This window comes from Coloeus monedula (genome assembly GCF_965178545.1).
Source record: "Coloeus monedula genome assembly, chromosome: 2".
Classification (NCBI taxonomy): Eukaryota; Metazoa; Chordata; class Aves; order Passeriformes; family Corvidae; genus Coloeus; species Coloeus monedula.
This window is the reverse complement of record NC_138782.1, coordinates 53,602,072-53,615,854: the sequence shown is the minus strand read 5'-3', so window position 1 is coordinate 53,615,854 and position 13,783 is coordinate 53,602,072. Positions and strand designations below refer to the sequence as shown.

Below are 13,783 nucleotides of genomic sequence, written 5' to 3'. Positions count from 1 at the left end.
TTTTTCAGCTTACCTTTGCTTCCTAACTTCAGTTAGAAGTCAGTTGTTTAATCTGTTCATATTTAAAATGCACTTAGTAAGCAGCAACCCTTTTTTTCAATAATGTTTCCAGTTTCTCCCATTTCCCCTTGAGTATTATGTTAAAACATAGTGTAGATAATTCTTCAAGCCCCTTAAATACTTGAGTCTTTATTCAAACTTTGAAAAATCAAGGATGAAGGTTTACTGAGAGAAAATTACCTTTTACAGTTGTTTCCTTGTTCCCCTTTCAAATTCACTCCAGGAAGAAAAAGAAATGCTAAAAAGACCAGGCACCAATTTTAAGCTGGAATTTTTGGTTTTGTTTCTAAATTGGGCATTGCAAAAGAGCTAATTTGTGTCTTGGCATTTCCATTGTATATATTGCACTGGTGTTACACATATACAATGTGTCAAGTTGTTAAACTGCCTACAAAAACATGTGTTAGTCACATGCTGCACCTGAGATTTAATTACAGATTCACAGATTAATGGCAAACTGAATGGCTCTCCAGACAACCTGCAGATGTCTTTGGCCCTTAAAAAGAATCAATTTATTTTTAGAAAAGGTCTGTTATGTTCTGGTATTTTCTGGCACATCAGGAATGATTCATTCTGAGCAGAGGAGAGAAACACTAAAATTACTCAGTGACTTTTACTATGTCAAGGACTCAAAGGTTCTTCCAGACAGCAACATCTGCCCTTGTAAACATTTTCCAAACTTAAAGTTCTTTGTTTTGGCTAGTCCAGAGTTGTTGGTTTTTTTTTTTATTATTTTTTTTTATTTTAATGAAATTAAAGATAAATATCTTAATACTTAATATGAGAACTGTGAAGGAAATTTTTTGCTCTGTAAAATCATTTGGCTAGGCCGGTGTTTAAAGCATCCAAAAGCAAGAGCTGGTGGTTTTTCTTTTGAACTATATACTGTCAAATTTGCTGAAGTCTCCAGACATCATTTATATAAAAAGGACTGATAGCTTTCAGTACTAATGGAATAACTTAACACCCCTTGAAATGAGTTGTTTCTATATGTACTGATTCAGGGTGATGACTCATTTCAATTAGAATTACCCATAAAGAAACCTTTATGTGCACTGTTTAAACATTTTGCAATGTTTATCTGACTTCCTGTATTTCAACTTTTAAATTTTCTTAAGGTTTTTTTTCTAATGTTATGATGCTTTTGATAATGCCTTCTTTTAAATTGAATTTCTTTGGTACATTAGTCTGAGCAGGGTATCTGTGGTATTTATGCTGTGTGATCAAAACTGTCTTTCATGATCATTTTCTGTGGCCCAGTCTTCCCCCGAAAAATCACAACTTTGTGATTTATCATTGCGCTCATACACCTGGCAGCTTCTAACACCAGGCTGAGTTAATATCCCCGGCCTCACCAGCGTGTTCATTTCAGTAAAATCTGAACTTCTGAGGAATGAGGATGAGACACCTGCTCAGTCAGCCTTAACTTTATGCGCTGGTTTTGACAGTAGCTGATGGAAGTTTTCTGCATGCACTCCAGTTGTATCCCCTGTGTTTATGATGGCTGCTTAGCAGGCTCTGATAGCAGTAAGAAGGCTGTGGCCCTGTATAAGGCAGGAGAATGAGCTCCTTTGTCTGACTTGTCTGTGGGTGATCAAGGGGAGGTGTCTGTGCTGACCTTCATGGATCTACCAGGCTGCCTCGTGTTGCTGGGCTGTGCAGGTATCTGGTAGCTGCAGTCCTGGTAGTCCTTAGCTGCAGTGTCAGTGTTCTCTAGGCTTGAGAGCTCTGTGACAAGAGAAGGCTGAACTGCGCTGGGCTCATCTTCATTCTCTAGTTTTCCTTGTTGGTACCTGATGTTTTTATGCTATTGTCCCTCTTCCCCCAGGGACATAGGTTCCTCTAGACTTCATATCATAATTTTGTTTTCTAAGAGTCTTTATTGTGTATTCCTGTTTGCAGTCTCCTATATTTAATCTTGTTGCCTGTTTGACAACTTTTTTTTTAATCTGGCTAACTCCTGTATGCAGCTGTGCCCATCACTGGTTGTCTCTTTGGCATTCACATACTTAGATAAAATGCTTATATTTATTAGGTCTGTCTATGCCATCACAATGCTACAGAATATTTGCATACCATTGCTGGTAAACAGTAATTTTTTACACTTACATTCAGCAATTACATATTAATTATATACTTAGTATGTTTATAATTTACAGATTCACATGCCTCTGTTTTGGCTATGATATAGACTGTGTTTGCCTATCAAAGAAGTTTTGGATCCTAATTCTGTGTCAGGAAGTTACTTAGAGAAAGGAATAGATTCAGTCTCCCCTTCGTCAGGATCAGAGCAAAAAATATCTGAGCTGCTTAAAGTGGCAAAAAACCAGTATCAGTTGATTTTGTAATGACAAGGATGCTTGTATTGCTATGAGTCTGAATAGTGGGCTGACATTTGTGGCATATATGACCCATAAATTTTTAAGAATTCAGGCATTAAAAAGTTTCTTGAACCTTGCTACTGTAAGGCCTTGATTCTTAGATGTTCATACACATAGGGCAGTTAGGTGGTTGTGCTGCCATTCAGAGGCACCTTGCAAGACAGGCATGTGGCAAAGCAGCCTTATAGTCTCCCAGCAGGTCGAGGGAGGTGATCCTGCACTTCTGCTCAGCATTCATGAGACACATCTGGAGTGCTGTTTCCAGTTATGGGCTCCCCAGGATAAAAGAGACATGGACAAACTGGCATGAGTCCTGTGAAGTACCATGAAGACAGTTTAAGGACTTGAGTGTATCCGTAGAGGCTGAGCTTTTCAACCTGGAGAAGTTTCAGGGGGATCTTATCAATGTGCATAAATACCCAATGGGAACAGAAGAGAAGATGGAGCCAGGCTCCCCTCAGTGCTGTGCAGTGACAGTACATGAAACAGCAGGCACAGCCTGAAACACAGGAAATTTTGACATATGAGAAAAAGATTATTTTAATGTAAGAGTGATCAAACAGTGCCACAGGTTACTCAGAGAAGCTATTCAGTCTCCATCCTTGAAGATACTGAAGTGATGGGATGTGATCCAGGAAAACCTGCTCTACCTAACTGAGCAGAGGCATTGGTCTCTGGAAGCCCCTCCTAATCTAGGTGGTTTTGTGATTCACTAAGCTGGGAAAACTTAAACCATTGACTTGGAAATGTCAGGACTACAAAGTCTATAGGTTTGGGGGGCAGAGAGGGAGTGTGTGTGGCATTTGGTTTTGGTGTGTTGGGTTTTTTTACTGTATATATGTCATTACAGTGCTAATATTTATCTGTCTCCAAGAAAGAGACTAGGGGTAAATATGTTGCTCTTTCAAAAAATGTAATATTGCAGGCTTTGTAATTATTTATGTAATTTATTGAGAAAATGCTTTTTGTGTGAAGGAAGTTTTTCACAGACCCTACAGAAATCTCCTGAAATCAGGAGAAGCTTGAAGCCTTGAGAGAAGTGCCCATATCTTTTAGCTGCAAAGTCTCACTTTGTCTTTAATAAACAAATGATGTGGTCAGTCCTGAGTTAAATCAAACCCAAATGAATGTTCACTTTTTTTTCTGATGAATGTAAATTTAAAACACAAACAACCCTACACAGGAAAGGATAGGGAAATAACTTTATCAGGGTGTAAAACGAGCCATTTAGATGGCAAGGTATGCCAGAATGATGTAGTGTCTGTGATTGAAAGAGGTAATTTGAAGCTAAGCTTGAATATATAAAAAGGTGGCACTTTTATAACATTCTGGAAAATTGTGTCCTGATTTTCCAGCTGGGCAGTAAAAGTAATAGATGTTTTTGATTAATTTGGCAATAATTTCTCTGCACCTCTATTCCATCTTATGGAATGAAGATACTGCTGTCTAGTGTCACTAGATGAGATGATGTTGTAAAGAAAAATGCATTAATATTTGTAAGTTGCTTAGCTAATTTATCAAGAACCCAGGAGTAAATTAATAATTTTGTATTCAGCACAACATTTGTGAAGTAAATCAGACAGCAGACCATATGCTGAATGGATAGGATAGAAAGAGAGATGTAATAATCACTCCAGAAGTAATTAAAGTATATATAATTTCTGTGTGCAGAAAGGACCAAAGTAAGGTTTGAAGGGGTATCAAATTTAGTGTTATCTTACTTGTTGTTGAAAGACCCAGCTAACCTTATGTGTGTAGTACATACAGTTTAACTATTCTGATGATTTTTTTTATGCCACATCTCATTTAAAGACAAATTGTGTCATGTTTTTTCATTTTTGAAAGAAGAAAGAATTTTTCAGGATATGTTTCTGCATTGATCTTTTGAACTTTAAAATTTTTCTTTTCCATGTAAACTGGGTTTATTGTTTTAGTATCTTTTTGAACAGCATTTCTCTTTCAGGCGTAACATTACTTGCTTTGGTACCACTTACCTCTTCTCAAGTTGTTCTTTAGGTTTGGACGTACTTTTTTTCATGCTAGACAAGATGAGCCTGAAGTCACATTGCTTAAAAAGAGTAACAGCTCCACATCATTGAATTAGTGCATGGGATTGCCTGTTTATGTCCCAATATTACGTGTATGTCAGAACATTTTAAACATAAAACAAAAAACTAAAAAACCAGAACAAAACAAATGAGACAAAAGAAAGGGAAAAAACCCCATCAGAATTAATTACTGTGATATGAAAACTTGGTTTTATTTTGCAGTCCTTGTGTTTCACACTGAGTAATAGGCCTTCCTGCTGTGTGCTCATGTATTTTTTTCTGTCTATATCACATTAAGAAATGACTTTGGGAACTTTACAGAGCTAAATGTCTGTTCTTTTGTAGTAATACAAGCTGTTTTGACATGTAAACCACTTGGAAGGGAAGCTGAGCTTTTGTAAGGGAAGAATTCACAATGTAATTTGTAGCGTTAATTTTTTTTTTTTTTGAGATCTGAAGTATATTTGAAATACAACTCTCCAATGTCTTTGTATTTTTTAATAGACTTGAGTTGAAATGAAATAAAATGAAACTGTACTGAATTGTCTTATCTTTATAATTTCAGTGGCCGAACTGGAAAAATTCGAGTGCAGTCCCTGAAAATTGGCTTGATGTCTCTTTCTAAGGGCCTTCTGGAAGAGAAGTACAGATGTAAGGAAGAATTTCTTTTACAAAATACTCTATATAATTAAGTCATGTACAATGACAAAGCACCTAGCAAAATTTGTAGTAAAACATTTCTCATGCCTGTTGCAAAGCAGTTTTGTTTTGAGTAAGTAAAATAGAAATACTTTCATTATCGCCCGTGACAATGGTTAAAGGAGAATTTATATCTCGACTGGAAAGTATTGCTGTCAGTTCTGAATCATCAGAAGTCACAGTACTGCAGTCCCCAAAAGAAAAGGAGAATATAGCTGTGTGGAAGATAGAGAAGTATTGTATTTGATTCTGTTCTCTCTTTTATGTGTGTATGTTTTGTTTAGGGAAAAATCAAGCAAGTTAGTGCTGGTTGCATTGATTGATATGGTTGATAAAGCAAGGAAATATATCAAAATTCTGCAATTGTATTTAGTGGTTTACGAGAAAGTCTATCTAAACTCTGAAAATGGTTTTCCAGTATATGTGCTTTCTGCCAGAATTGCACAATGAAATTTTAAATTATGTTGATTTTAGTAATCTCAGAAGCTTGAGAAATACTGAGTAGTATAAAGGTATTTCACAAAAATAAGTGCAGGAGCAGAAGAGGATTGAGTAACTTTGTGGCAAAAACCCCCTGACAAATACAGAAAAAAAGATGAAGCACTGTATTAGAGCATTCTAGATGATGGACGTTTACATATTATGCACATAATCTTAAATTTGCTGTTCTTTACAGTAGTTCCTTGACTTATTTTGGAAACACATGAAAAAAAGTATAGAGAGACTGAATTTGCTTCATGTAATTTTGGAGCTCTGCAAAAATTTCTGCTTTCCTTAGGAGCATTTTTAGGCAATCTTGTAAACTCAGTTATTAACATTGAACAAAAGTAGAGGTGTTTTATGCATACATATTTTGACATCTGAATGACACACTGAGACTTTGGGTTTTTTAGTTTCCTTCTGTTGTTTGATATATGTGTGAAGTATTCCATAACTAAAAAGAGCTTGACAGACATACCTTTGTTCCATAATGACAATTCAGAAGGTAATCTGCTGTTCTGTGTGAAATAAAAAACTTTCATAAAGTGTAGGAGTTAGGCTGTGAATGATAAACTGATAACCCTAGGAAAAGATGGTTTTTAAAAAAAAACTCCAAAACCTGAGAATACTCACATTAAATTGCTATTGGTAATACATTAGTATACAGTTGCCAAATACAGGCACTGAAGCAGAATAAGGAAATTACTTGGTCAACTTCATATTTATGTTGTTGCTTTGTGTTTAGTAGTAAAATTAAAATGGCAGCTGATGGGGGCTACAGATTTTACATGGTTTATATCAACAAGATGGACTTTTACTCTGAAGGATGCTGTGAGAAGTCCTAAAAATATTAGTAGAGAATAAGTCTCAGAAAACTTTTGCACCAAGTGATCATAACTTCAACCTGAAATACATCTGAAATTAAAGTAGTTGCTCGTGTTCTCAAAGCAGAGAATTAATAGTCAGATAATGCATCCTTTTTGTTGTTGTAACTCCTGTTCTGATCAGTGTACCAAGCTTTGATATCTGTTAGCTTTATTGTCCTTATGAACCTTAAAATTGTCACAAAAATCTCTTCAAAAGAAATTTTGCTAAAGAAGGGAGTGTATGTCAGGTACTGTTCTTGGCTCGTGCTGGCTTTGAAGTCAGCATTTTGGGGTCCTCTGGGATGAGCTGTCACAGACTCATCTTTGATATGAGCTCTTTTACTTGTTTTGATTTTGTCATACCCTACTAATCACCTCTTGTTGAGAGAAATTTTGTCATATCTACTGAGTTTTCAGTCCTTGAGTGAAAATTGTAATTCCTAAGTATTTTCAAGAAAGTCAGTCACTTGGAAGAAAAAGCAGGACCCCCAAACATGGGTGCTCAATACTGATTACCTGCCTTCTGATTTTTCCCTTTCTTGGACCAGCTCCTGGCATTTGCTTCTCCTTTTGGCTGTTTCTTCTAAGCACTTCTGAGGCGTTGGCAATCACAGGTTCCTCTAAGAGTGACGGGCATTGGATGGTTGTGGTTAGAGCCCTTAGCAGTGCACAGACTGTGCCTTAAATGCTGTAGCTTTGGAGAGGCATGCTCTTCTTAGGGTAGCTGGTGGTAAAACAAGCAAGTTTCTTGTTTAAAAAACTTTTGGATGAGCCTTTCATTCTTTTGTAAAACTCTTGAATGGATCTTTTGCTGCTCAAGTGTTCAGCCTTCCTAGAGACTATATATTCATTTCCAGTATAGGTAGGATCTTTCCACTTGACACATTTTTAACAAATGTTTTGGAGAAATTAACAAATGTTAATTAACAAATGTGAATTTAACAAATGTTTTAGAGAAATTTCTGTGGTTTTGGTTTTTTTTTTTTTTAATTAAGATTCTTTTTAAGATTCTAGACTTCAGGGTTGATGTGAAAATGGATATTTAATTAAAAGTCCCAATTGCTTTAGAGGAAACATTGAAGCCTCAATTAAAGAATGCCTATTCTTGAAAATGTTTAAGACATGCTTAACTTCAAGCACATGCCTGGGTGCTCCTGAGAATAAAAATGGATCTGCAAAAGTAATTCAGTAACTGCGAGCTGCTTACATCTATGCTTTAGGACGAGGAGTCTCAGGCTTCTTTTCTGTTGTTGAGGCCAATATCCGAGTCTGGCTGTAACCATGTTATTCTCTGCTTTCTCTTCTAACCAGGAGGGTCACTTGTGAAATACATAAGAATGCATTTGTGTGTCCTTCACTCTTACCTGCACTCATTTCTAACACCCAAAGCCGAATCTGGCAGTAGAAACAGAAAAAGACCCATATGGAGTTTTTTACAGTGTGTAGCTTTTGGGTCATGTCCTTTAATGTATAAAATCTGTATGATTTGAGATGAAAAAGAAGGGCTACTTGATAAATCTCATCTCCAAATCAGTTCAGTTTTCAAGTGATGTACAATGTCCTTGGAATGTGGTGGGGTTTTTTTTACTGTTAGGTTTGTTGCACATTTTCAAACCATTTGGAACTAACTAAAAAATAAAAAGAAGAAATTAGAATGTGCATTCTGTTTGTGACAATGCAACATAAAATTTGTTTTGTGGACACCGTTTTACTAATTATCTTATTATAATTTTGATAGGAATTTAATAAACTTTTCAATATTTTCAAGTATCCCTTTCTTTATCAATCATTAAGTACATTTTTTTCAGGTTGTCCAGCTAAGTTGCAGTTTGAGTTCCACTGGTTGTAATCCTCAAAATACTAGTGTGAGGCTGAATTTATTTGACTGATTTCTCTTTTCCTGGTTTCTGTTTTTTTTCATATGACTCAAGTCTGAATTATATTTTCTGTGCTTCCTCAGTCATTCTTCTTTGGTAGAGTCCATTATACAATTTAACTTTTATATCAACGCATTTTATGTTGAAACTCCTTTAGTGTGTATATACATGTTAACAGACTCCATTTGAAAGAGTTTGGGTTTTTGAGCTTGCTGGTGGGTGATGTAGAGAGTCCCCTTTCCCAGTGTGGTGAATAGGGTGTCCGGGTGCTCCCTGTCAGAGCTAAACCAGGCTCTCCTCCATCTGCCGCTTGAGAGTGGCTCTTGCCGTGCGTCCCTTGCCAGGGAATAGCTCATGGGTTATTGGAAGCAGGTAGGCCAGATAGCAAGAGTATGCTCACTTTCCATGCCTTCAGTTTAGGAGCTCTCCTGCTGTGTGTCGCATTGAAGGCATTGAGGTGTTTGGAAAAGAGGATACCATCCGTGGACTCCCTTATACCTGGACAGTCTTTGGTTGTGGCACAGCTGCCAGTGTTAAGAAACAAATAAATTGGAGGAGTTTGAGCTCTTCAAAGGTGTTTGCTACTTTCCTCCTAGCTACTGGGCCTATTCCCTCTTCAGCCACATAGGTTTCCTCTGTTTACCAGCTCCACAACCAACTGAAGTTTTAAGGTTTAGGAAGTTACTTCATCTGCCTCCCAGCTCCAGCAGTTAGTGAATTGTTCTTCTCTTATGGCCTGTTTCTGCTGCAGACTGATGCAAACAGAAAGAATAAGACTAGGTTTTCTTTTTTCCTTTTTTTTTTAAACTAGCCTTTTTTTTAAACTGACTCTTAGAAACTGAAAAACTGTCCCATCCTCAGCTGAAGAAGATAGCCAGGATCTGGGATTGCCAAGAGGAGCCTGAAGCTCTGCAGTATAAATTCTATCACTGCTATTGTCTGTGCATTTTTTTTCCTCAACACTAAGTGGCCAAGATGCTGTAGCTGCTGTTTGGCTAGGCAAGAAAGGGGTGAGAAAAATACAATAAAATCTAAGAATTAGTTAAATCATCTTGATTTTTATCTTTTGAAGATCCTTTCCTCTACTTCCACCTCCTTTGAGAGGAAAAAAAAGTGTGCCCAGACTGTCTGAAGCACACTGACAAAGCTCGACAGTTGCTCCAAATAAAGGGCAAAACAATTTACACCATGCAGTAAGAGTTACTCTTGAGTGTTTCTGAGCAAAGGTTGTGTTTTTCTCAATCAGAAGTGTAGTCAGACTGAATTTTCAAATTTCATTTATTTCTAATTTATTAATGGTTCTTCTGATGGGAAACATGGAAAAGTAGGGTCATAATTTAAATGAATTCTTTTTCTTTAAAGATTATTTGGAGCTTTAATCCAAGCCAGCCATTGAGTGCAAAACCAGATTGTAGTAGAAACCAGCTGGAATGAACAGAAGAATTTGATTCCATTTCTTCTGTAACCTATCACAGAATTTTAAAATATTTCTTGGATAAACTCAGCATTTAAGATGTTTTCAGGAAAGATTAATCTTTCAATTAAATGATAATGTACACAGCTACAGAGTTCATCAATCAAAATTATTGGCAGAAACATTAAAATTTTTAGCTGAGCATTTTAACAATTAAAATTGTCCAATCAAAGAAACATGTTAAGAAAGCACTTGAGAAATAGTAACTCTACTGCTGACAGGTCTCTTAACTCAGTGCTTTACTGTGAGTGTAGGTACAAGCAGTATCTTCCTTCCCAGAGCCTGTATCTGGAAAAATTTTCTTGATCCCTTTCAGCAACAATTTTTTCTGTTGTTACTGTCATCCTGGTTCATCCATTTATACTGCAGGGCTTGACACCTACCTTAGGAAAATGGAATCAGTGAAGGAAAAGTACATGGAAGCAGACATGGTTATCCAGGAAGAAAATGTGATTATTGTTAAGGTCAAATTGTCCTTCTGGCTGCTGCTCTCGTTTTAAGCTCTCTCACATGGCCAGTTGTGACTTGTGGTAACTTCCAGTCTCAGTTCAGAGTAATCGTGCTTCTGTCCCCAACCACCTGAAGCATGACATAGTTTTTTAGCATAAGATGTGGATTTCTGAAATATTATTTCATTCTTCATGCAATTGTAGAATAGTTTGGTTTGGAAGGGGCTTTAAAAGATCATCTAGACCAACCCCCCTTGCAATGAGCAGGGTCATTATCAGCTGGATCAGGTTGCTCAGGGCCCTGTCCAATCTGGCCTTGAATGTTTCCAGGGATAGAACATCTACCACCTCTCTGGGAAACTTGTTCTAGTGTCTTGCTACCCTAATTGTAAAAAATTTCTTTCTTAATACCTAGTCTAAACTAGCCTTCTTTTATTTTAAAACCATTACTACATGTCCTCTTGAGTACTGAAAAGCCACAGTAAGGTCTCTCTGTAGACTTCAGGCTGAACAACCCCAACTCTCTTAGCCTTTCTTCAGAGGAATGGAACATCTCTCCTATGATGAGTTTTTTGGCCTTCCTCTGAGTCTGCTCTAACAGCTCCTTGTCTTTTCTGTGCTGGGGACCCCAGAGCTGGACTCAATACTGCAGGTGGAGTCTCACAAGAGCAGAGTATGCAGAATCACCTCCCTCAATCTGCTGGCCATGCTGCTTCTAATGCAGCCCAGGGTACAGTTGACTTTCTGGGCTGCAAGTGCACCTTGTCAGCACATGTCCAGCTTTTCATCTACCAGCCACCCCCAAGTTCTTCTCCACAGGGCTGCTCTCAGTCCCTTCATCCCCCAGCCTGAATTGATATGGAGGTTAGCCTAACCCAGGTGCAGCACCTTGCACTTGAACTTGTTGAACCCCACAAGGTTCCCAGGGGCCCACTTCTCGAGCTTGTCCAGGTGTGGGTGGTATCCTGTCCTCCAGGTGTGTCAGCTGCAGCACTGGGCTTACTGTCACTTACAGACTTGCTGAGGGGGCACTTGATCCCTTCTTCTGTGTAATTAATGAAGATATTAAATAACACTGGTTCCAATATGGACCCTTGGGGGACATCACTTGTCACTGATGTCCATTGGGACTCTGAGCTGTTGACTACTACCCTCTGGATGTGGCCATCCAACCCATCTAACAGTCCACCCATCAAATATGTTTCTCTTGAATTTAGAGAGGAGGATGCTGTGAGGTACTGTGTCAAAAGCCTTACAGAAGTTCAGAGAGATGACGTCCATAGCCACTGCCTTGTCCACTAATGTAGTCACTCTGTCATAGAAGGGTCACTAGGTTTGTCAGGCATGACTTTTTGCTGGTGATGCTGTGCTGCCTCAAATCACCTTCCTGTCCACCATGTGCCATGAAAAGCCATAAAGTTTCATTTATTTGGCCTTATTTTCCTCATTTGTATGGTTATGAATCAAGATTAGATGAAGGTAAACCCTTGTAAATGGGACAGTGGCCATTTGTAACCGTAACAATAATACAGAAAGTAAAAGCTTGAGCTGCAGCATTACTGAAGGAAAGGAGGTGTACATGGAAATGAAATGAGATGGTGTCTTTTGTTGGTGTTGCAGATCTCTTCAAGGAGGTGGCAGGCCCTACAGAAATGTGTGACCAGAGGCAGCTGGGCCTTCTGCTTCACGATGCTATCCAGATTCCACGGCAGCTTGGGGAAGTGGCAGCCTTCGGTGGCAGCAACATTGAACCCAGTGTGCGCAGCTGCTTCCAACAGGTAAGATAAAGACCTTCATGTGAAGAATAAAACAAAACCAAACCCTCTCTGAAGTCTACAGGTTCACTTCTACATGATGATGTAAAAAGAAGAGAGGAATATAAAAACGTCCACTGAGTTTTGAACAGAAATCAATATGCTCCTGCAACTAAGTATGGGACATTAATGTGAAACTGCTGATGTAAAAGATGGTTTACAGTTTAGGATAGGATCAAACAAATTATGTTTAGCCAAAAGAATTTATAAATCTTCATGATTCTGACAGTGTTTGCTGCTCTAAAAGCTGTTAAAAAATTTTGTAGCAGCCAATTATGCTGCTTTGCATTGTTCAAAGCAACCTGATACTGTCAGAACAACATGCTTTTCCATGCTGGAACAAGACATGATCTCAACAGAACAAGCAAATTATGTTGGTAGTAATTTTTGACCTTGTGCACCAGGAAATTATTTAGCATTACGTTACTGACAAAAGACCTTGCAGTTGCATGAAACTTCAAGCGTAGTCATTTTTATATTGCGACAGATCAGAACATGGAATAAAACTCCTGCAGCCTGCTGTGCAGCTCCACACTACATGCAGGGGGTTAATGAGGCTGCAAGGAGTGGCTGTCTGTTTAAAGAAGATGAGAATTAAAACCAGGATGTTGTAATGGAACACAATTAGCTCTGACTTTTTCAAGGATGCCTAAGGCTCCAACTGTTAGCTAGTGATAGCTATACTGCTTCAGTGCATTATTTTTGTGAAAGCAGCTGATTTGAGCATTGTCAGAAGTTGTATTTGGATTAAAAATACACCGTGGCTTATACAAAATTACTAACTTGAATATTTCTGATTTCATTGAGTTGAACTTTAAAGATTTTAGTGAACTTTGAGAGTATTTTCTTTTGCCATTCTTTCGTAGAGATTTCTGCATTTTCGTCCAGTGCTTTGAAACATTAGATTCATTTCTGGATTCAGGCAGTTAGAATTGGAAGAGTGTTTGTCCAGGTCATGAATAATTTGGTAGATACTTATGGAAGCTGGTTTGACTGATTAACCATGTAAAGCTTCCCCCGATGTTTTAACATTGCTGCTTCAGACAATAAGGGATGGTGCTTGACATACCTGTCACTGGCCTTGAGTGGTTTGAGTCATACTGAAATAAATCATTCATTTGTTAGTCGCAGACTTTCTGTGTGACAGAGGAATGATCTTTATGGCCCTCAAGGATCTTCCCCATCTCCCATGCTGTTCAATTATGGGTAGGGGGTACCAGCAAGGTAGTGTTTAAATACTTGATGTGTTATTACAATTATATTTATAATGAGGCTGCATCCCTCATCTCACATGAATAGTTCAAGTTCAGTCCTTGGTCATTAGGAGAGCATAGTGAAAATGTGCAGCTGCATGTCAGTTATCTTAGCCCAGTGAAAACAAATATTTTGTTAGTGAGGAAGAAACACACTTCTTTTTTTTTCATGCTTCTCCCTCTTACTGCCAGAAATGAACTCGGACCATGAATAGGTTAAGACACCTAGCATTGCTTTCCATCATGTGTTACCATTTAAGAATAACTTTCATTTTAAGCTTTATTTTATTGCCTCTACTGAGGTCAGAAATGTGACCTCTGTTGTTATTGCTGACAAAGTTGATGAATATAATACCTTTACAGCTAGGCTCCTGTGGTGGTT

At 37.9% G+C, this 13,783-nt stretch overlaps 1 protein-coding gene across 1 annotated transcript in view; it reads left to right on the top strand.

The window, feature by feature from the left end:
* Window positions 1–13,783, top strand: part of UTRN (utrophin) — a 324,375-nt gene that overhangs the window by 272,575 nt on the left and 38,017 nt on the right. Inside the window, exons 62-63 of the mRNA XM_082303315.1 lie at window positions 5,055–5,140; window positions 11,955–12,112. Coding sequence (XP_082159441.1) covers window positions 5,055–5,140; window positions 11,955–12,112 — 244 coding nt within the window. The remainder of the gene's footprint in view (window positions 1–5,054; window positions 5,141–11,954; window positions 12,113–13,783) is intronic.